This window comes from Bidens hawaiensis, unplaced genomic scaffold, assembly GCF_021521415.1.
Source record: "Bidens hawaiensis isolate Kalapana, Puna unplaced genomic scaffold, B.hawaiensis_p1.1 tig00006061_1, whole genome shotgun sequence".
NCBI classification, from domain to species: Eukaryota; Viridiplantae; Streptophyta; class Magnoliopsida; order Asterales; family Asteraceae; genus Bidens; species Bidens hawaiensis.
In genome coordinates, this window is record NW_027491400.1 from 961575 (window position 1) to 985923 (window position 24349).

Here is a 24349-nt window from a genome sequence, read left to right on the forward strand (position 1 = left end):
GAGTTTCTTAAACTGTGACACGATTTGACCCTTTGTCTGATGTTTTCAATTTGGCATTGGTATGTTTATGTGTTGGTCAAGTATATGCTGTTTGGATTTGCAACTTTTTTCAATCAACAAGTTTTATTTCCACTTTATTATATCGTGTTACGAATTGATTATTTACACATACTTATGAAAGTAAATCTGAAATAATTCGATCAATTATATATAAGATGTTACTTTAATTTGTCGTAGCGGCCAATTTTACTTCACAAATAGTGGTGGTGAAACTGAATTAACATAGTCGTTACATTTTCAGTTTTATATTCCCGTCCACCGGACTGGTAAACTACTAGTTTACTAGTGACTTGTTATTGTTTTAACATGTGCTTAATAACATGGATTTTTAATTGGTTTATAGAATTATGAAAATGGTTATCCTGTTATTAAAAAAGTGTCTAGGACTAGGATCACCTTTTGGGTTTAGAAAATTATGTCACGAGAGACGCTCACTGAAGTAAGTAACCTGCCGAAGATTTAATCATCGGTGGACAACTCATCACAACCCTACAACCCAAATCTCTCTCTCTCTCAAAATTGGATCTTACTTGTCGAATATGTGCATGCTTCATCAATTTTGTTTTTACTGATCGCTGATCGGAAGACAATTACACGTGAGGGGGGCCAAAAGGCGCCCCTAGTGGCCTCATATAAAAAATGACGTGAAGAAGCATTCTAAGAAATATTTAGGGAAAATTCTAAAATAGTTAAACGCTGAAGGAACGGTTTCACTTTAGCTAATTAAGTGTGATTCTCTGCATATTTTTGAAAAAATAGTTAGGCATCATTGTAGCCTAAACGCTGAAGAATGACTCAAACTTGAGCCGATTATGATTTGGCATCTTCTTAGCCTCATCATTCTTCTTTATGCCCCCGTGTCTCATGTTAAGACGTCTTTCATGTATGTATGTGTCGGCCCAGTTGATACCTATAGAGCCTAACCAGCTTATGTTTTCACACGTGAGTGGCCTATTTTGGCAATCTCTAGTTTTATCAAATATTTATACGGTTCTTTATATGAAATAGTCTAAGGTATGGCCATAAGTCATACCGGGGACTTGTAATTTCACTTTTAAGTTGTAAGTTAATTGTAGGTGTTCTAAAAGAATACAAAACATTGTTTGTTTATATAATCTTGATTTAATCTGAAAGTAGTTTGAACGTCTACTTAGAATTAAAAAAAAAGAATTAAGTAAATTTAATGGATTAAATGTCACACAATTTACTTGTGTGGAGTGTTACTAGATAGATTTAATGGTCTATTTGTGCCTTTATATTTAGGATTGTGTGTAAACTTTTTCTTTGTATACATGCATATGTGTAGACAAAACAATCTTTGTCGCACTTATGCATATTTCTAAAATAAGAAAGCTACAACAATAAAAATATTTGTCTCGTTTAAAAGTGTATATAAAATTCAACACTTGTATGCGTAGGAAATCAACCACAAATAAGGAATAACAATGCACAATTTTTTTCTAATGGAAACTTCTAGTTGTGTTTAGCCATATATTCAAAAATGTCTTTCATGATCATAGTTTGTCAGAAATATACAACATATAACAGGCATTGACTAAGAATAAAATGTTAAAAGAATGGCTTGAACTCAATTCGTTTACTACATTGACTCGACTCAATTTCATACCGAGTCAATTTCAAGTAAACTCTTTACGATTTTTTCTTCTTCATTTTTTAACAAGTTTCGAGTCACCACATAATAACATTTTTATGCGGTTACCAACTAGGTCGTGACCTGTGAGTCGTGTACTATGTCTTTTGTCCTGTTAAATTCCTTGAAGCGGACACTGCTTTTATCATTTTATGAATATAAGACCTTTAAGATACAAATATTGTCCTGTTAAATATTACCTATTATAATTATAAAACAAATCGGAAACACAACCAACTATGACCTACTTCTCAACATTGGTCCCTCAAGTTCACAGACTTGTGACTTTGAGTCTGAGATTACATCCAACAAATGATTACTGAATTAAAATTGTATAACTTGGAGATTACTAGTCTTCAATATGTTTATAAAAACAAAACAGAACATTAAAGATTAACTGCTCCATTACTACATAACTTAAACACTTGGTAACCTTTCAAATACTAATGACCAAGTCAAGCTTATTCTGGTTCGGGTCGACCCGACACCTTATTCGGTTTTACAACAGATTCTTAGAGGCATGACCAATAACAACTTAACGTTTAATCAACGAAATGACTAAATTATAATTCATCCCTTTGTTGGTAGCTAGATGATCATCCACATGCTCTTTGTACTTTTCAAATAACACATCCGTTATGTTATTCCCAAAATGAGCTGCCATCATTGGCTCGATAATAGCCCGTATGAAGCTTGCAGTGTTTATCCCCGGTGTGGGCCAATCAAGCGCAAAACCATTCAAACTATGAAGATAAAACGAACCCTGGTTTTGAATAACGTCCCGAACCTCGCCCTCATACGGTGTATATTGTGGTACGTTAAATGAATTTACTTTAGATTCTTGGACCAAGCCCTGTAGTATAATATACTGGTACATTAAACTAACCCGACCTGAAAAACCTGAACCCGAGAAAAGGCCAATCCGAACCTGTACCGAAAAAATTCGGGTTGTTTTTTGGGTCTGATTTCTAGGTTTCGGGTCAACCCAAAAAACTATTTGTTTAAAAACATGATATTAATATTTGGTATGCAATATGGAACACTCTACACATTCCATTTGTTTTTATTCCACTTATTATAGTTGATCAACTATTTATTGTTTACATATATTTTCTAATAACAACCGTAATAGAAGAAAATGTAATAGAAGAAAATGTTGATTTACTGGGTTATGTTTATTTATAATTTAATTATTTACAAAACGAGTAAAAAAGAATATGTTGCTTTAGTTTTCGCGTAATAGCTTTTCTTTACTTTTTTATTTTCCTTTTTTTCAACCCAAAAAAACTCGAACCCGAACAAACCGTGAGAGACTTGGGTGGGTTTCGGGTCTAAAATTAAAATTTTGAAACTCAAAGAACTCGACCCGAAAAACCCACCCTTAGCTAGTAACCAGAATTGAAGTAGTTAGCCAACATCCAACAAGACAAACTTGTGAATACCCAAAACTAGTCACAACTTGTTAGATTTCGCCAATTATCTCGAGATCGATAAAGCATTAAACATGGATAGAAATAGACCATATACCTCTTTGGTCATGTCAACAAGAGATTTGGCTAGAAGTTCCCAAATAACGCAACAATCTTCGCTGGTTGGATCAGCGATGCTCCGACCTGCAAGTGTTAGAATCATACGCCCGCCGCTTATCATTTCCTGAGAACACGTGACTAAAAATTTTGTGTAGTCTTTATCAAATTGTTTCCTATATGCTTCAAACACATTTGTTGGATTAGTTTTCGCCATGTATATATTAAGCTTGTTGTTTTCAAGGCCTTGAGGTACCTACAAATGAGTACATGCATCATATGTTCCTAAAAATGGGTTATGTTACAAAGCTGTTATCGAAACTAATGTATATCAGTATATATCATTGAACAATAAATTATTGCGAGAACAATAAGAACAAACTTAAATCGTTTAATTTTTTTTATCAATAGCTCATATACTTTATTTTTTTTCTTTAGTTCTTACATTGAGTATGTTATGTAAATAAAAAAACAAACATTATACTAATATATGTAACCTATTTCTTTAAATGTTTACCTACACATATGTATATATGTTATATGTAGGTAATATATCCTGCACATGACTTGCATGTGTGTATTGATTTCACGAGAGACGAATAAACATTGTATTTTAACCATTTTTTTTATTTTAGAAAATTTTAAGACTAAAAAATGAAATATTTATTGTGTTCTTCATGTTTTTGAAAAAAGGAAACTATATATGTTTTGTCTAGTACTCTACCCTATATGTGTATGTGTATGTGTATGTGTATGTGTATGTGTATGTGTATGTGTATGTGTATGTGTATGTGTATGTGTATGTGTATGTGTATGTGTATGTGTATGTGTATGTGTATGTGTATGTGTATGTGTATGTGTATGTGTATCAATCTAATTGATGGGGTGGTCACTAACCTGAGAAAGCCAGTGAATAGAATGGACGAATGAAAAAGATGGATACTTTCATCCGGAAAGAGTCTACCATAAAAGGAACCAGGAACAGCAGAAACAAAGCAAGATCCACATTTATCACCGTTGTCCTCCTTCAACTTTGAATGGAATGCAGGCAGAGATTTGAAAACGATATTAAAATCGTTTTTATATAGATCATTTAAGATCACTTGAAATTGTGGCACTTGAGAATTATTTTTTGAACATATATCATGGACTCTATCAATTATGTTCGTTACGACGAATAAGGTGTTAGGCCCAGAAGAACAACCCAGGTCTGCTATCTTGAAGCACCGTGGGAAGCCATTAAAATCGTTAGCGATTCTGTTAACTGCGTCATGTAATACATGAAGCGATCTCTGTAATCCACTTCCCTGAAATTGAAATCTCAATATGAACACAAATGTACAAGTCATTTTTGTATCACATGCACAACATGTTTTTATAATGTGCTTGTTTACACTACAAGAAAACAGAGTATCATCCACAGATAGTGGTGTGTCCCTCGGTGAAGCCAATTGTTTTCTAGGAAAGTAATGTGAGAAATCGGCGTACCTGAAGATGAGAGTTAGTTGCGTAGCTGGAGTCGCCGTTTCCGGTTTTCATGTGGAAGACCTCTTCACTCAACATGATTTCTTGTTTGCTGGAAGTTGGTTGGTTTCTTTTAGTTAATATTGCTAAATAGACGATAAGTTTATGTTCACTTATATAAAGTTAGGTTATACATATTTGAATTAGCTTTGCAAGTTGGTAGTTGGTATATATGACTTTTGTGGGATAAGACATAATAAACTAGTATTGCCATTGCCGAATATTTGGAGCCACTCCTTTTAGTTGTGTAATACCTATCACCATTGACACCGTCCATAGCCTGGGTAATTTTCCATCGTTTTGAAAACTTCAAAACACCAGTAATCTCCCTCCCCCCCCCCCCCCCCCAAAAAAAAGAAAAAAAAAACTCTTTTGGTGGGCTTTTCGGTGGTCGCGTTGTATACAAAACACTTGGCCGACACTCTTTTTAGAAAATATGACCGTTAAAACGGTCATATTACCAGTTAAAAATGATCAATATTATCTATAACAATTAGAGAGTTTGGTGTCGCCAAGTCCCGATTGGGCCACTTGGCTGGTGATTGACTTTTTTTAATCTTTTTGTTTTCATTTTGTTATTGTAATGAATATACGGAAATGTAACACCCTATTTTGAAACGTCTTTTTATATTATTATTTTAATAATATATTTCAAACCGGTCCCAGATTTTTTTCAAACAACGAAAGCGTTATAATGAATAATTTGACAAAACAACTATATTCAAAATTTACATTATGTATAAAACCGATACGTTGAGTAAGTTACACCATCAAACTTATTTAACTAACCCATGATTTATACATCCAAACATGGGTTATAAACATAGTGTTCGATATTTCGACATACCAAGGCTCGGCCAACCTTTTCTATTCATGCACCAGTGATTTACCTGAAAAACATTATTTACGATAACATTAGCAAAGCTAAGTGAGTTCATTTATCGAAATATAATAATGTTTTTCACATCACAATTTTAACCAACAATCCACCACCATATTCTTTTCATGTCAATTTATTATTTAAGATGTGATTTTACTCTTGTCACATAATTGTGATTTATTTCCCCCACCATATTACACCTGTGACAATAATTATCACACTATGATGATTTAACTCCCACCACATTTCACCAGTGACAATATATATCACACAATCGTGATTTAACCCCCACCACGTTACACCCGTGACAATAATTATACTCTCCAATATATTATCATAAGATCACTTATCATTACTCATGCAAATAAAATCATGTTTACACAAGCTCTATCATCCAAATAAACTTATGACCAAATTATATAAGATATATAGAGAGTCGTATGAACTCACCTGGACGTCGAAAGAACCTCTAAGGTGAACCCCTTGTCAATTTCTTTTTATCTCCTATAACCAACCAATATTATATATTAATAACCGAAACCTACAATATACTTAACCGTACTAATATCTTGTAAGTACCCAAATGATGACATATACAATAATAGTAATAATAATAAAATCTGCATGTGTTCGGGTGGGTATTTTACCTTTTGATGTCGGTGACTGGAATTTACAAGATTCTTGTTTACTACCCGAATATCCTCATACTAAAGTCCCATACTAAAGTCCACCACTATCCTACTACCATCTTTACTATTGAATATAACCACACTGGACGTTAACCGACCACAACCCACCAACTACCACCTTTTAATATATCATAAACCCCTTATAGTTCTTACTAAATTCTATCACCAATAGGTTCTTTCTGCAACTCAGAGAGCAATGAGTAGAATATGTGAGATTTTAGAGTCTGACAAATATCAAGATGACATCGACGGTTTATGACACTTATAAAAGGATAAGTCTAAAAATAAATATAAGTGATGAAACAGTAGTCATCACAATATCTGCAACGTGGCTTTCAAAAACCTTTATTAGGTGTCACTGTCAAGTAATACACATGCACATAAATTATATCGAGCTGATATAAAACCACACCCTTGGTTTCTTTCTTTTTCTTTTGTTTGAAAACCAAACATATAATAGTATAATATATTATTATTACTAGGTTAGCTACCCGTGTAGCACACGAGTTAGAATAAATAAATTTATTTAAACAATAACATAATGTGACATACAAAAAAATATGTTCAACTGATATAAAGATATATTATATGGTATAATAAATTACACACTATACAATATGGAAATAGAAAATTTATAAATCTCTAAATATTTCTTGATACACAATATGTGTAGTTTTATTTGTAAATTTACTTGTTTTTTCAAAACATGGTAGTTTCACATTGTTTCTGATTTTAGCTCTAAATAATACAACAAATAACTGGTCATGAGTTAAAACAAATTTTCTAAAAAACAAACCAACAATTGTAAAATATTTTACAATGATTGACCTTCGCTTTTGTTAATCTTCATCACAAACAAAAATTAAGTGAAATTTCATTCTTTAAAATTAGTACTTTTATCTAAAGGTATAGGATTTAAAAAAATAAATAAATAAAATTGTGGGTTCCAATATTATTTCCGGATATGATTTCGGCTTCTATAGCACGGTTATCATATTGTATTTTCACATGTAGCTTAAATTCATTGCATAGACCAATTTTCTGGTTAATATTTTAATCGGCATCAATTCAACATCAGCTTTTAGAACTAACCTATGACTTAACAACCTTATATTTTGAGGTCATTTAAAATGTCAAGAAACTAATACTTTCTTGTAACGTATCACTTTATGTCTGATAGATACCATATGAAGAATATAAGGATATACAAATTCAATTCATCATCTGATTAACAGTGTACTAACGTTTAACATTTGTATTCCAAAGGTAAGAAGTTGTCTTTATCGCATGAAAAATCAAAACACGTAGTATAGTGTTATTAATTTTGTGGATTTTTAAGATGATGAACTTAACATAAATGATGGGTTGATTAAATAATAAATTAAAAAAATGTTGTAAATGACTACTTTTTTAAACCAACCCGTGGATCGAAACTCATTCTAATAATAGATTGTTTTGACTTGAACCATGTTTGATACTTTAACCGGTTAAAAAATCAGTCGTTTGAATTAACATAAACAACGAGAATACTTCAATAGTTAATTTGTCTTTTAAGAGTTTGAATGATTAAAAAGAAAAAAAATGTATTTAATATGAGAGAGGGGAAGGAAAATTTAAAATACAAAATTATTAATAATAAAGATAAATGTATTTAATATGAGAGAGATGAGGAAAATTATATAAGAATTAATATTGGTAATAACATGTGACAATAAGAACGTTTTGTTTATTATAGAGTATAAGAGTTTGAATGATTAAAAAGAAAAAAAAATGTATTTAATATGAGAGAGGGGAAGGAAAATTTAAAATATAAAATTATTAATAATAAAGATAAATATATTTAATATGAGAGAGAGGAGGGAAAATTATGTAAGAATTAATATGGTGATAACATGTGACAATAAGAAAGTTTTGTTTATTATATAGTATAGATTATTATTATTATTATTATTATTTTCATTTACGTATAAATCTCATTACTTAATTTATTTATTTAACTAACATATTTCTTCTTTTTTTATACATACATGGATACCCACTATTCGTATTAATATATATATATACAAACATATGTACCTACACACGTATATACGCACCTACACACGTATATAAGCATCTACACAACACACCTACACATAAGAAATGGAGTGAAATTAGGGATTAATGGAGTTACACCTTCACTTCTCGCACTTTTCGCTGTAAAAAAACTTCTGAAATGATCCAATACCTATATATATATATATATATATATATATATAATCTTTGAGTGATTATTGATAGTAAGAAACGATCGATTAGACACATCAGACCTAAAACGATCGAGTCTCATGTTAAACCGTTATTTTAAATTTATTGGAATATAATCCAACTACTTTATTTATATTCAAAAAACAGGATGTTACAGGAAACCAATCAAATTTGCGTAGATTCATAGCCTCAACGTCCGCTTGGGTTTTACCACAACCAACCAAATAAACGTTGGAAATTTTGGTTTTAGTATCGGTACAATAACGCACGTAACCGAAACCAACTGAATTCGCGTCTACTTACCGACTCGATGCTTGGGTTTTATCATCGCCCGGGTTTAACCGACTTGCCCCGGCGCAATGCACCCGTCGGTAAAACACTAGTTATTTGCTATAAATAAATCCTCTCAACCCCTATTTTTTAACACTTTCACCACTCATCCTCTACAACAATTCTTAAAAAAAAAAATTCAATCACCAAGAAATATGACCCATACAACAATCAAATTCTCGGTTTCGGTCAATACTCCTGACACCCAACTCAAACAATCCTGACCCAAATAATTCACAACAGAACACACCAACCGGCCCCTCAATATCCGTACCCGGTCGGTGTTAATTACGACCTGAGCATCAGGGCATACATGTAACTGCTTGGTTACAGTTTTCCATTCCCGAACACGATGGCCGGTTTCCAAAATTCTAGCACGATGGCCGGTTTAGAACAAGAGGAAGAAGAGACGGTGCTGGAGACAACCTGGGCCAAAGACTCGTGCCAAGTCGAGCCAACGTGAAAAAGGTGGAGGCGCATGTGAGAGAAAACACATGAAGAACCCTCCCCCCAACCCCGGCCGAACCTCGGGCTAAAAAGGAAATTATAGCATGGATAACGAACGAGTGTTGTCACACCCCAACCGAGTTGTTACAAGTGTGAACACCTTGCACGGGCATGGCTAGCGATATCGGAAGATCACAAATGTTGTAAGTGTTTAAAATTATTCTCATTGTTTTATTTTATTAATTTTTAAAAGAAAAATAATAATAAATTTTTAGTAATATTTATTTAACTATTTTTGTAGCTAACTATTAAGCATCCGACGTTCTTTGAAAAAAATTTTTGGGAGACTTGCGCTAGAGAAAAGATTCAATAATCTCAAAATTGACAGACATAAACTTGAGATGTTAACTTTTCATTCGCTTTACGCCCGGAATAGAGAGGCATGGGGTAGTGATGGCAGAGATGTAGATATATTTGAAAAGTCGTTGATAGAGTATCAAAGCAAGTCGGGGAGCTTCATCTGCATGAGCTGTTGGAATCATCTGAAATTTCATCCTAAGTGGTGCCCCGTAGCCGTCGCCTCCGGAAGTCAGAGGCCATCAAAAAGCTCTAAGACCTCGTCTTTGGTTGATCCAGAGACACCGAGGTCCGATGCTTGTAACTTTAACTTAAATGATGATGATGTCGAGCATGCTATTGAGGATGTCTTCGAGGATCCTCGACCGAGGGGAAAAAGAAGCAAGGGAAAGGGCAAGAAAAGGGTCGGGACATCATCGGCGAGTGGCGGTGCCGATATGGCAGGACAGATCGAAGAAACGAACCGTCAACTCCAAGATCTACGTGACCTTGGTAATGAACGTCTTCAAGTCAATAAAAATGACGTCGATGTTATTTTAGTGAGGCAAATAGACACCGACCTTGAGGTTTTAAGGAGAAATCTCTCATAATTCGACCCGAGAACTCAGCGCCTAGCCTAAAAAGAGGAAATGAAATTTACAAAAAATACGACATTGAGTAGTTTTTATTTGTTTTAAGTAATTTTATGTTTTTTAGTTCCTATTTTTTAAATAAAATAAAAAAAACAAAAAGTGGAAAACTGTTTGGGCGTCACATGGCGCAAATGCCTATGGGAGGGGCGTTTTGACTACACCCCATTTTTGCAAAAACTGACTGAGCGTTGGTTAATTAAATAGAATCAACCATTACATAAGGAATTTCATTTCATCAAAATCGCTCCTTCTTACCCCCATTTTTTTCCCATTTTATTCCTCCTTCGCCCTACTCTTTAGACAATGCCACCTGACAACTACCACCACAACCTGACAACCATCGCAACCACTTGATCGCTGCCACCGCCACCACTATCGTCGCCGCCGTCGCTACCACAACCACCACCACTTGACTTCTATTACCATCGCCGCTACCATCCACTTGACTGCCACCACCGTCGCCGCTACCACCGCTACCGACACCATCGTCACTGCTTGACCACCCGTCACCACAACCACCATCGTCGTCGCCACAACCACCACATCACCACCAATGCCACCACCACATAACCACTGACAAGTACCGTCATAACGTCATGTCATCGTCTTCACCATTGTCATTGTCACTGCCACTGCCGCCATTGCCATTTTTCTTGTCATCGTCTTCAATTATGTGAGTTTTTTTTACCAAAAAACATAAAGTAATAATTCATTTCATTTTCATAGGTTAACTAAACAAGACAACAAAATGGTAATGATTCATTTTATTCCATATGTCATTTCATCCCCTCCCCCCCCCCCCCCCACCACCACGACAAAAAAAATTTTCCATGACCTTTTATCAAATAGATATAAGAGAACGAAAAAAATAGTGTTTGATTGGTTAATGAAACGTAAGCACCCATTACCTATTATTTTCATCTCATTACCTTTAAAACATCCCAAATTCATTCTCTCACCCCTGTTTTTTTCTTTCATTCCACCCCCTTTTTCACCATACATCACCTCCATCACCCAACCATTGCCACCACCACTATCGACATCGCCGCCACCCTCCCATAACCACCACACACCGCTACCAACCATTGATCCCCACCATCGTCACCCACCACATCAACCAGCTACCTTTACTACTCGCCGCCCACCACCTGCCACAAGCACCGTCCACCACCGCCCGAATAAAGTCCAGCTTGTGTTTTCATATAATTTAAATATGATTGGCTGAACAACATATATCACAACCAAATTAACTTAACTAGGTCTTTCGCTGCTAATTTAAGATTTCCGGGGCGTAACAAACAAAAGTACAACATAGGGGGACCACCACAAATGACCATTTACACAAAAACAGAATCCACCCTATCCAATGAAGTGATCTAATGTTTAATCACAATCAAAACATAGTTGAATTCATAAATCAGTCACTAGGTTCGTTCAATAATCAAAGTAATGACGAGATTACAAACGAAGAAATCATAAACACTAAGAAGAGGAGATGGGAAATTAGACTAGAATAGAGATGAGAGAAAAACACCAATTTGCTTAAACATTATTTTCATAATCCGATCATCAATCTCTCCAACATATATTCAGCGATTCCGCCTTCACAATCTAATCTCCTGTTGGGCCACCTAAACTGGGCTGGCTGGTTGGGCTTGTCTGGGCTCATATCCCGACTCATAACATCCAACTCCAACACATGAACGAATGATCATGAGGCAAGGTACGCTCAACAATCCCATTTCTTAATATCTTAATAATCTAAGTAAGCCAACTTTAGCTTGAGCTCGATTAATTTACAAACCACATCCGCTTCGCTCGACTTACTTTCATCCCGAGCCAATTTCAAGTAAACTCTTTCTAACAATTTTAGTCACTACATAATAGAAACATGATCAAATACATTTTATTCTTAACATGAAAACGGTGAGAATCAATTTGTTGTTACGATTAGGTTTATTTTTATAGGTGTTTGCTGCTATTTTTTGTTCGTATTTGCTAATTTTCGATTATGTGACGTTATAAGTATTTGTTTATTTATATTTTGTTGTTATTATTAGATGTTTTCTTTTGCTGTTATAAGTATTTGCGGATATATGCAGTTATTATTTTGTTCTTAATTTTGATTCTTTTGTTGTAATTTTTATGTTCTTTTCTTTGTTATTATAAGTCATTGTTTATGTAGGTTGGTATTGTAGTTGGTATTGTTTCTTATGTTCGCATTTTTAAATCAATTGACATTATTTCCTACGTACTCATGATAAGATCAAAATGTACATGAACCTTCCCCTACATAATAATAATAATAATAATAATAATATTTCAATGCGTCGCGGTCGTGACTTGTTAAGGGGGTGTTTGGCCTAGCTTTTTTAGCAAAGCTTATAGCTTTTTTAGCTTTTCTTAATAAAATAAGCTTAATCTGGTGTTTGGTTGAGCTTTTTTAGCTTATGCTTATAAGCTTATATAAGCTAATTTGAATAAGCTTATTTGAAAATGGTTTTCTAGCTTATTTGAATAATCTTATTTGTTTAATGGGTAAATTACTCATTTGTCTTCAAATGATGATGAAATAATAACATTGAAGCAACTTATTACTAAAACAAATTGAATATGATGGATTTAACAACTTATTAAGAAGTATAATCTAACTTGTAGAATATAAGCTAATCCTAACACTTTAAATGAGACTATCAAATAATAGAAAATAAGCTGTAATACTTTAAAAATATAATATAAGCATAAGCTAAAAAATGAAAGCCAGGCCAAACACCCCCTAAGCAGCCGCTACTTCGAACAGAATCCCTAAAAACGATGCGATGATCCAATTCTCACATATTAATCGGCATCATTATCATTAATACCAATTGAATTGAAGTAAGAAAATGTCACCGAGCAATGCGAATGTACCGGTGAGTGAAGTCTACTGGTCACTCGTAGCTAAAGCCGACAAAAAGTTCTCCAAAATTAGGGATTTGCCGTATTACGAACGCAACAGGTCAATTCCGTTACACTTGTTGCAATTTATCTGATATTATATTGAATTATTATATTGAATTAGAATTGATCATGTTGATGAAGTTTGATTAGTTTGTGTTAGTGTAAGTAGGCACTGGTATCGTGTTAATTTGCAGTTTGTTAGGTTATTTTGACTTATATGAACACACCTATAGTTGTTTAAAATGATTATACAGCTTTATATGTGTTTTGAAGTTATGATTCAGTTCGGTTAGGTTATTAGCGTAAACCGAAACTGAAGGCATCGGTTAATCTGTTTTCGGTTAGTTGAACTAGAATTGATCATTGAGATGATATATTGATACTGTTATTTTGACTTATATGAACACACCTATAGTTATTTAAAATGATTATACAGCTTTATATGTGTTTTGAAGTTATGATTCAGTTCGGTTAGGTTATTAGCGTAAACCGAAAGTGAAGGCATTGGTTAATCTGTTTTCGGTTATCCGGTTTAATTTATTTGGTTAGTTGAACTAGAATTGATCATTGAGATGATATATTGATAGTGTTATTTTGACTTATATGAACACACCTGTAGTTATTTAAAATGATTAAACCGCTTTATATGTGTTTTGGAGTTATGATTCAGTTCGGTTAGGTTATTAGCGTAAACCGAAAGTGAAGGCATCGGTTAATCTGTTTTCGGTTATTCGGTTTGTTGAACTAGAATTGATCATTGGGATGATATATTGATAGTGTGATCAACTGCTCCTCTTCATGAAATTTGATCAGTCAATGTTTGTGATAGTAGGAGTAGACACTGGTATCATGTTAATTTGCAGTTTGTTAGGTTATTTTGACGTATATGAACACACCTATAGTTGTTTAAAATGATTATACAGCTTTATATGTGTTTTGAAGTTATAATTCCTTGAAGTAGGGGTGTGCACGGTTCGGTTTGGTTAGGGTTATTAGCGTAAACTGAAACTGAAGTCATCCGTTAATCTATTTTCGGTTAGTCAGTTTAATTTATTCGGTTATTTGAACTTGTTGCTGTTAGTTTGTATGATATCGTATTGAACTAGAGTTGATCATAAAGATGATATATTGATAGTGTTAATTGCTTCTGTTCATGAAGTTTGATCAGTCAATGTTTGTGATAGTGGAAGTAGAGTAGTAAACACTGGTATCATGTTAATTTGCTGCTTGTTAGGTTATTTTGACTTACATGAACACCTATAGTTGTTTAAAATCATTATACAGCTTTATATGTGTTTTGAAGTTATGATTCTTTGAAGTAGGGGTGTGCGCCGTTCGGTTCGGTTAGGCTATCAGTGGAAACCAAAACCAAAGGCATCGGTTAATCTGTTTCGGTTAGACTGTTTAATTTATTCGGTTAGTTGAACTAGAATTGATCATTGAGATGATATATTGATAGCGTGATCAATTGCTTCTGTTCATGAAGTTTGACCAGTCAATGTGCGTGATAGTGGAAGTAGAGTAGTAAACACTGGTATCATGTTAATTTGCTGCTTGTTAGGTTATTTTGACTTACATGAACACCTATAGTTGTTTAAAATCATTATACAGCTTTATATGTGTTTTGAAGTTATGATTCTTTGAAGTAGGGGTGTGCGCCGTTCGGTTCGGTTAGGCTATTAGTGGAAACCGAAACCAAAGGCATCGGTTAATCTGTTTCGGTTAGACTGTTTAATTTATTCGGTTAGTTGAACTAGAATTGATCATTGAGATGATATATTGATAGCGTGATCAATTGCTTCTGTTCATGAAGTTTGACCAGTCAATGTGTGTGATAGTGGAAGTAGACGCTGGTATCATGTTAATTTGCAGTTTGTTAGGTTATTTTGACGTATATGAACACACCTATAGCTGTTTAATATAATTATACATCTTTATATGTGTTTTGAAGTTATGATTCCATGAAGTACGGGTGTGCACGGTTCGGTTTGGTTAGGTTAGGTTTCGTAAACTGAAACTGAAGTCATCCGTTAATCTATTTTCGGTTAGTCGGTTTCATTTATTCGGTTAGTTGAACTAGAATTGATCATTGAGATGATATATTGATAGTGTGATCAATTGCTTCTGTTCATGAAGTTTGATCAATCAATGTTTTGATAGTGGAAGTAGACACTGGCATGATGTTAATTTGCAGTTTGTTAGGTTATTTTGACTTATATGAACACACCTATAGTTGTTTAAAATGAATATACAGCTTTATATGTGTTTTGAAGTTATGATTCCTTGAGGTAGGGGTGTGCACGGTTCGGTTATTAGCGTAAACTGAATCTGAAGTCATCCGTTAATCTATTTTCGGTTAGTCGGTTTAATTTATTCGGTTAGTTGAACTAGAATTGATCATTGAGATGATATATTGATAGTGTGATCAATTGCTTCTGGTGATGAAGTTTAATCGGTCAATGTTTGTGATAGTGGAAGTAGACACTGGTATCATGTTAATTTGCAGTTTGTTAGGTTATTTTGACTTACATTAACACACCTATAGTTGTTTTAACTGATTATACAGCTTTATATGTGTTTTGAAATTATGATTCCTTGAAGTAGGGGTGTGCGCGGTTCGGTTCGGTTTGGTTATTAGCGTAAAGCAAAACCAAAGTCATCGGTTAATCTATTTTCGGTTATTATATTGAACTAGAATTGATCATTGAGGTGATATATTGGTAATGTTAATTGCTTCTGTTCAGGAAGTTTGATCAGTTAATGTTTGTGATAGTGGAAGTAGGCACGGTATCATGTTAATTTGCAGTTTGTTAGGTTATTTTGACTTGCATGAACACACCTATAGTTGTTTGAAATGATTATACAGCTTTATATGTGTTTTGAAGTTATGATTCCTTGAAGTTGGGGTGTGCGCTATTTGGTTAGGTATGGTTATTAGCTTAAACTGAAACTGAAGTCATCCGTTAATCTATTTCATTAACCAATTGGTTTTCGGTTAGTTGGTTTAGTTTATTCGATTAGTTTGTTGGTTTTCGGTTTGGTTAATAGTCAAACTCAAGCTTGGGCTAAAACTTTTGCTTAGAAATACACGAAATCGAAGTATAAATACATGAAATGGAGGTATAAAACACGAAATACATAAACAGAGGTATAAAAACTAGAAATATATGAAATATGAATGGTTTGGTTCAGTTAACCAAGTGTACAAAAAAGACCGATAACCGATATTTTGGTTAATTTCGGTTCGGTTTTGGTTAACGATTCGCTTATTGATCACCCCTACTGAAGTGACTGGTTGATGTTTATATAAATTCACTACACTACTTAAAAATAGTGTAGTTTTCACCCTCTAATCAGGCCAAAGTGTGCCAGGATTGTAAGGCTATATAGTTCCGGTATCTTTTAATACACACTCAAGTTATACCATTTGTAATTTTGGAGAACTCTAAGAGAAAAGATAATGATAATAAATCACAAAGATATTGAAGATATTGTGTTCATGCTGTAGAAACACATTTTTTAATTTTGTTTGTCACTGTACTAAGAAATATACCTATAATTGATAGTGTTTAAAAATTTAATGACTCTGAATACATGAACAAAGTGGTTTCTTTTCAGGTATGATACATACTTCTACAAGGTATTCAAGGTTTATACACAATTATGGAAATTTCAACAAGAGAATCGGCACAAGCTCGTGGAAGCAGGGCTTAAGAGATGGGAAATAGGTGATATTGCATCTCGAATAGGGCAACTTTATTTCGGGCAGTATATGAGAACAAGTGAAGCCAGTTATTTGTCTGAGTCATATATCTTCTATGAAGCTGTCTTAACCAGGGAGTATTTCAAAGATGGAATATTACAGGATCTGAACCTTGCCAACAAACAACTGAGATTCTTTGCAAGATTCTTGACTGTTTGTTTGGTTTTGAACCGTCGGGAAATGGTTTATCAGTTGGTGAATCAGCTCAAACTGTTAGTTTCAGACTGCAAGAGGACATTTCAGGTAATTAGTCTTTTCATAATCTCAAAAAATGTAAATTTTTGGTACCCTTTGTGAGTTGAAAACTTGAAATGATATTGTATTAGGACACTGATTTCAAAGAATGGAAGCTAGTGATTCAAGAAATAACTAAATTTCTCAAAGTGGACACTGCTTTCATGAATATAAGGCCTTTAAGATACAGCCTCGCGTTAGATCTTCATCCTGATAGCCTACCACAAGTTGTCAATGCCAAAAGAAAGCTCAAATTGGCAGATGCCATACTTTGCAGCTACCATCCTAATGAGGTTAGGTTACTTCTGTTTTCAGTTGCAATATAAAATTCGTATTTTCTAATTGCATTTTGACTTTTAAATCAGGTCAAATTCTCCGAGCTCACGATTGATAACTTCAGAATGCTTCAATGTTTGGAATGGGAACCCAGTGGCTCATTCTACAAGTTAAGCGGAACCACTGGTGGTCAAGGTGCTAATTATTCTCAGGCGATTTCTGATCCTACACTGCCACCAAACCCACGTAAAGCTGTCTTGTATCGTCCATCTGTCACTCATTTTTTGGCGGTAAGTAATAAAAAAGTGGTTTCTAACTTTCTATTCGCTATAAATTTCTACTATATACTATAAGGCATGTGAATTTGTTATGTGGTTTTGATGACAGGTTCTGGCTACTGTGTGTGAAGAGCTCCCTCCTGATGGAGTTCTATTACTCTACTTATCTGCTTCAGGTGACATTTCTGTTCCATGTTTTGGCTCTTTTTTATGTCGGTTAATCTGTATCTGCAAGCTACTTATAGAGAATTTTCTTGGTGATATAGAGTATATTGGCAATAATGTACAGCCTAATACGGTGCAATCAGATGGTTGCGATAACACTGCAGTTTCACCAGAGATGAATTTTATGAACTGCTCAGGTTACAATTCTGGAGGCATAAACCTTGGTGCTAAAGGAAGTGGAGGTACTCAATTGCAGATTGAAAATAAGACTTTTGTGTCTATTAAATAGAATGTTTATGCTTAATAATGATCTTCTTTTCAGGTTTAAATCTGATTTATCCTTGTGACTTGCTTCCATTTACGAGAAGGCCACTTTTCCTTGTTATTGACAATGACAACAGTAACAGTTTTAAAGTAAGTGTTTGAAATTATACATCAAGAAGACCATGTATATTATTTTAAGATGAATATTATCTACAGGCGTTAAACACAGCAGTAACAGGAGAGCCAGTTGCAATGCTTCTATCTCCAAGTTGTGCAAGTCCTGCTCGTGGTGCCATAGATTCTCTACAGCAAAGTGGAAGCCAGTTCACAAGCTTTTTGACAGCCCCATTGCAGGCTTTTCTCAACTTACTTGGCTTTTCGGGTTCTGACATCCAGATGGTATGCGCCTCTTTGCAAAATGGGCGGGTCGGGTGGGCTGGTTAACCAGTTGAAACGGGTATATTTGTTCAGTTAGAAATGGGTCGGGTTGATTCAAACCAGTTATATTAGTTGTGTGCTTGAACATGCTAGTTGGTTAAAACTTAAAAACTTAAAAAATAGATTATGTTTTCAGGATAATCTCAACAAGGCTGAGAAGATTCTTTCATCATCTTTGAATCAATGGGGAGAGACTTTGGCATCTTCAGACACGCTTCATCCTGTCTGGGCTCAAGTTTTAGGTGATCCGTTTCTTAGACGGCTGCTTTTAAGGTACATTGCATAATCATCTACCGGTGTATCAGGTGGTTCAGGTCGGAAAGGGTTTGGGTCAGAACGGGTCAGGGTCGGAACGGGTCAAAACGGGTTTCGGGTCAGTTTTTTTTTTTTGAACGAATGAAACGTTTTAGTCTTTTTACATTTTTGTTTTTGTTTTATATTTTGAGTTATAATTTTTTTATTAATTTTTTTGAAATTATTTTTGAGGGTTTTTATTAAGATCAAAAACCCCTAAAAAATTCAAAAAAAAAAACAATAAAAAAATCATAACTCAAAATATAAATAAAAAACGAAAAAAGTAAAAAAAACGAAAATGTTTCCTCCGTCGTCCTTGTTCATCAAAATTTTTGAGACACTGTCGCTTCATCGGGCTGATCCATTTCTTAGACGGGCCACTTTTTTTTCTTCCTTATTTACCTTTTTGACCCATAATCTAAACCGACCCCATTCATAAGTAAAGAGATTAAAATAGTTATTATTACTTTGGATTCAGGTTCATATTTTGCCGAGCGGCGCTAGCACTATACGCACCGACATTCAACAGAAAGGAGTATCTTCCGGAATGTTCACCCGCTCTCCCTGATTCCGTGCTACCAACGACTCACTCATCCATTGCAGCAGTTCAACAAATGGCTGACATTTTTGATGCAGCAACCATGTTTAATCTTTCACAAGCGTTCAATGCCACCTTATAATTACTTGGTTTCATATCATCATGGAATTGTAGAATGTGCGCGGTCTTGTTTTTTCGTGATCTTTACTTGCTCAAATCGCTAAGTCTTTTTTCCGACACTCATATATGTACATTAAGATTTTTGAATAGTGTGGGAATATAGGAATTTGAATGGTAATTTTGAAGTCAATTCATGATTAGTGAATGTTTACACAGAAAAGATCACAACTTAATGTTTAATCAAAGAAATGATCAGGTTATAATTCATCCCTTTCTTAGTTGCTAGATGATCAACCAGTCGGTGTTCATACTTTTTAAATAGCATGTCCATTACGGCGGTTCCAAAGTGAGTTGCCATCATTGGCTCGATGACAGCTCTTATGAGTTTAGCCGTGTGTATCCCAGGAACATCCGTGTTCATCTTGTCTGTGTCGTATGGTTCCCAATTAAGGGCGAAACCGATCAAACTGTGAAGAGAAAACGAACCCTCTTTTCGAATAATATCTCTAACCTCCTCCTCATATGGTGTATAATATGGGATGTTAAATGACCTGACCTTAGATTCTTGAACCAGGCCCTGTAGTAGAAATGTAGAATACAGTAATATATAGTAAGAATTCAAAGCCGAATATAAAATCTTCAATTACTACTAAATATTTAAGAACCACTATTATGCGAAAACAGTAAAAACTAAATAAGGCGTTTATTTTTTCGATCTTTGAAAAACTTTACGATAATGATTAAAATGCAATGTTTATTCATCTCTTCTAACATTCTAAAAATATATATAAACATAATTCATTTATGTATGAAGATACACGTGTATAATTCAGGTGTATATATATTTTTTACACATAATCTATACATGTGTACGTAAACATTTAAAAGTAAAAAAAAATGAACAAATTAGTTTAATGGTATTTTTATGTACATATAAAGAATCTCAAGAATCATTTCAAATATCTTTGTATGTATAATTTGATAGCATTCTATGAGATTCTAGTTACATTTACATGTATTCTAACATATAATCACAACTTTTAATGTTTTGTTAATAATTTTGAGATAACATATATAGATAAAAGAAGACCGAGAGTAACAGCGGTTTTTGTCACTGTGGTTTGCCCAAATCTGCGTTTTTGTCAAATAGGTTCAAATTTGCGATTTTCGTCCTTGTGGTTTCATTTCATTTGCAATTAAACCCGAATTCATCAACCCTGTAAATTTGATCGTGAAACTCATCAGCATGCCCCTCACGAGAGGGGCAGTTTTTTCCTTTCTATCCTCAAATAAACCCTAGTCCTAATTCGCAAGTCCCCTCACATGAGGGGCTAGGGTGATTTGGGAAAAAAATGACAAAATTGTCCCTCATGTGAGGGGCATACTGACGAGTTTAATGACCAGACTTAGCAGTGTTAATGAATTTGGGTTTAATTGCAAGTGAAATGAAACCACAGGGACGAAAATCGCAAATTTGAAACTATTGGACTAACACCACATATTTAGACAAACCACATGGATGAAAACCATCGTTCACTCAAGAAGACCATATACCTCTGTGACCATATCAACAAGTGATTTGGCTTGAAGTTCCCAAATAACGCAACAATCTTCGCTAGCTGGATCAGCAATACTCCGAGCTGGAAATGTTAGAATCATGCGCCCACCGCGTATAAGTTCCTGAGAACGCAGTCGTAAAAATTTTGTGAAGTCTTTCTCAAATTGCTTCCTATATGCTTCAAACACATTTGTTGGACTTGATTTAGTCATGTATATATTAAGCTTGTTGTTTTCAATGCCTTGAGGCACCTACAAACCAAAAAACTGTTTATGTTAGAAGGTAGTTCTAAATTACAAACCCGGGCATGGCACGTATTCGCATGCTAACATTATTTTTCGTAAATTAATATTTTTAAATTTTCAAATTTAAAACAAATATATAGAACAGTTACGATGTTTGAGTTACGACGTAAAACATTTACTTTAACAACTATAATAATAAACTGGTCAACTCACAAACATGTCAGGTTGGCCCAAAGAAACTAGACCATTTAGTTAAACAGGTTCGTCGGTTCTAACCCAAAATGCCAAAACTGATTCAATTTATATAAATGAGCCAAGCCAGGCTCGAACTCAGCCTGTTTAACATACGAAAGCTCATTTATTATATATTTTTTTATGGTTCTATTGATATATTTATAATTATATTTTTGATATATATCATAAAATAATAATAGTTATTATGTGAATATATATTGGATAAAAATAATTTAAATAGCATGCTTGTTTAGGCTCACAAGCTCGACAAGTAAGTTTGGGCTCAAGCTCAAGCTCATTAAAGTTAGATTCCATTTGAACTTTTAGCAAGCCAATCTCGTTTAAGCATTAGGCATTTACCCGAGAAAGCCAATGAACGGCATACGATGAATGAAAAAGGTGAACACTCTCGTTTGTAAAAAGTCTATCATAAAAGGAACCGGGAACAGCTAAAACAAAACATTCATCTCCCTTCTTCTTAACCTTGGTATAGAATGCAGGCAGTAATCTGAAAATCGTATTGAAGTCATTTTCGAAAAGATCATTTAAGAACACTTGAAACTGTGGCACTTTAGTATTATGTTCCGAACATATAACGTGGACACTATCAATTATGTTGGTCATAAAGAATAACGTATTTGGTCCCGAAGAACAACCCAAGTCCGCTATATTTAAGCACTTTGGGATGCCGTTAAGCTTGCTAGCTATTCCGTTAATTGCTTCATGTAATACAGGAAGCGATCGTTGTAATCCGGTTCCCTGAAAATTTCATAATAAGTTGATAACATATTTTTATACGCATTTTTTTTCTAACGATAAAATTTTAGTCACGTTAAATCCACCAAACCTTTTATACACGTACCTGAAGATACGAGTTGCGTGCATAACTAGACTCGCCATTGCCAGTGTTCATGTGATGGACCTTTTTCGTCGTCATGGTTTGTTGTTTCTTGCCTTTGTTAGAGTTGTGTGTGCTTGCTTTAATTAAGAGTTTGGTTTCAGTTTAAACTTTAAAGTTAGGTTATATGGTTATATAGTTATAACTAGCTATATAAATAGTTATATGTTCATGTAAGTTATAGTCTAGACATGATAGATAAGCTACAACTCTTTTAACTTACTATTATTAGACCAACTTTTATGGAAATTAGCTATTTAAAAAGAATACTAATACCATAAATAGAGATGTTTATTTTATTTAATTCGACTACAAAATTGCTATAGGTTTTTTTTTAAAAGAAAACTATTTATTAACAGTTACGTGATTATGTAGCTAGTGCGTAATAACACGTGATCATGCAATCCATTATTACCGGATACAACGTTTTTCGCCTATAAATTATGATACATAATTATATATACATGATAAGCAAAATATATGTTACACAAGTATATAATTTGTTACGTGATGATCAGTGGCGAAGCTTGGTCTAAGACACCAGGGGAGGGGGACTCAAAATGTATACAAAATTTCACAAATAATGGGGGCCGGACTCAAATTTTCGGACGGAAACGACTAAATTTACACTACGTGTAAAAATTTCTTGCCGGAAACGGGTAAATTTACACTTTTGCGCAAAAAAATAGACCCCGGGCCCTAAGTAAATTTCGCCAATGGTGATGATAAACATGTTGCGTAATTATATACAAACGTTTATGTTTCTCACTGCATTCACCCCATTCAGTTTTCCTAGGTTTCTCACACTTTTGTGTGTTTGCAACTTTGCATGTAATCTCGCCCATATAATAAAAATAAAAGCATAATTTAAATTCGAATTTCGAACTTTTTGAGTCCGATTCAACTATCGAACACCTCTAAATCTCTAATAGTGTGTGGATATATAGTTTTATAGTAGGTTTTATCTAAATACATAGAAACTTATTAGAAATGATATAATTTGCAATTTAACAAGTTTAACATTTTGATGAATCTATTTAATACAAGACTGCTATTATTATCATTATTATAATATATTAATTTCATTTTTATTTAGGAATATTGGTTTTAAATAACCCAAAATATGCCATATTAATAAATAAACTTTACACTTGCCTGCTGACAGTCCTAACTATTGGTGTATTCGTATTTAACAAGCTGCGACTAACGGATGACTAACTCCGTTAGTGATTTGCTGACGTGGCACGCCTAGTTGTCAAAATTGCTTATGTGGCAGCTCACGTGGGTCTGTATAAGAATGCTCTCTCTCTCTCTCCTGCAATTCACCCACCACCACCTGTCGCCACCAAACCCTAGCCCCGCCAACACTGTTGGAGAAACAAACTGATATAGAAACTCTCTTGCTTCTTTTCTTCATAAGCCTCCTGGTACGTTGCTTTTGTTTTGTTCCGCTGACCAAACCCCAAATTTCTCCGATACACCACCAGCTATAAATCCAATTAGGCAACCATTGTATCTCCACCATCTCTCCCCATCATTCATCAATTCAAGTTTCAAATATCCATCAAATGCATATGAGGTTTATTGATTCAAGAAAATCGGAAGTTGCAGAGGTGCATAACATAAGTTGCAAGTAGCACCGGCGACGGTGGTAGAGGGTGGGACAACGGTTGCAGGCGGCGGCGGAGGGAGGCAGAGGTGGTTAACGAAGGTTGCAAGTGCTGACGTAGAAGAAAGCTTGGAGGAGAAGCGGTGGTGGCA

At 34.3% G+C, this 24349-nt stretch overlaps 2 protein-coding genes and 1 pseudogene across 3 annotated transcripts; 1 reads left to right on the forward strand and 2 right to left on the reverse strand.

Moving 5' to 3' along the window:
* Positions 1-2148: 2148 nt before the first annotated feature.
* Positions 2149-4874, reverse strand: LOC143631319 (putative jasmonic acid carboxyl methyltransferase 2; annotated as a pseudogene). The gene is made up of 4 exons (XR_013153332.1): positions 4726-4874; positions 4135-4544; positions 3239-3493; positions 2149-2564 (listed from the first exon to the last, which is right to left on the reverse strand). The product of XR_013153332.1 is annotated as a putative jasmonic acid carboxyl methyltransferase 2 (transcript).
* An 8253-nt stretch (positions 4875-13127) lies between these two features.
* Positions 13128-19836, forward strand: LOC143631342 (uncharacterized). The gene is made up of 10 exons (XM_077100133.1): positions 13128-13341; positions 16902-17289; positions 17373-17573; positions 17646-17846; positions 17944-18010; positions 18101-18241; positions 18322-18413; positions 18480-18662; positions 18838-18974; positions 19474-19836. The coding sequence occupies exons 1-10, from the start codon at positions 13229-13231 to the stop codon at positions 19673-19675; spliced, it is 1725 nt and encodes a 574-aa protein (XP_076956248.1). The 5' UTR covers positions 13128-13228; the 3' UTR covers positions 19676-19836.
* Positions 19837-19882: 46 nt separating this feature from the next.
* LOC143631321 (benzoate carboxyl methyltransferase-like) lies at positions 19883-22627 on the reverse strand. Its single transcript, XM_077100115.1, has 4 exons — positions 22553-22627; positions 22051-22449; positions 21208-21462; positions 19883-20230 (listed from the first exon to the last, which is right to left on the reverse strand). Exons 1-4 carry the CDS (start codon positions 22625-22627, stop codon positions 19883-19885), a joined length of 1077 nt encoding a protein of 358 aa, XP_076956230.1.
* Between the last annotated feature and the right edge of the window lie 1722 nt (positions 22628-24349).

What these genes read in the sequence shown, in the direction of transcription:
- LOC143631321 (XM_077100115.1), bottom strand. Translation starts at nt 22,627, where the DNA reads ATGACGACGAAAAAGGTCCATCACATGAACACTGGCAATGGCGAGTCT. An exon ending in CCGTTCATTGGCTTTCTCGG is followed by an intron (nt 21,463 to 22,050) that starts GTAAATGCCTAA and finishes TTTGGTTTGTAG; the next exon opens with GTGCCTCAAGGCATTGAAAA. An exon ending in TTGTTGATATGGTCACAGAG is followed by an intron (nt 20,231 to 21,207) that starts GTATATGGTCTT and finishes TTTCTACTACAG; the next exon opens with GGCCTGGTTCAAGAATCTAA.
- LOC143631342 (XM_077100133.1), top strand. Translation starts at nt 13,229, where the DNA reads ATGTCACCGAGCAATGCGAATGTACCGGTGAGTGAAGTCTACTGGTCA. An exon ending in CCGTATTACGAACGCAACAG is followed by an intron (nt 13,342 to 16,901) that starts GTCAATTCCGTT and finishes GTTTCTTTTCAG; the next exon opens with GTATGATACATACTTCTACA. An exon ending in CGGGTTCTGACATCCAGATG is followed by an intron (nt 18,663 to 18,837) that starts GTATGCGCCTCT and finishes TTATGTTTTCAG; the next exon opens with GATAATCTCAACAAGGCTGA.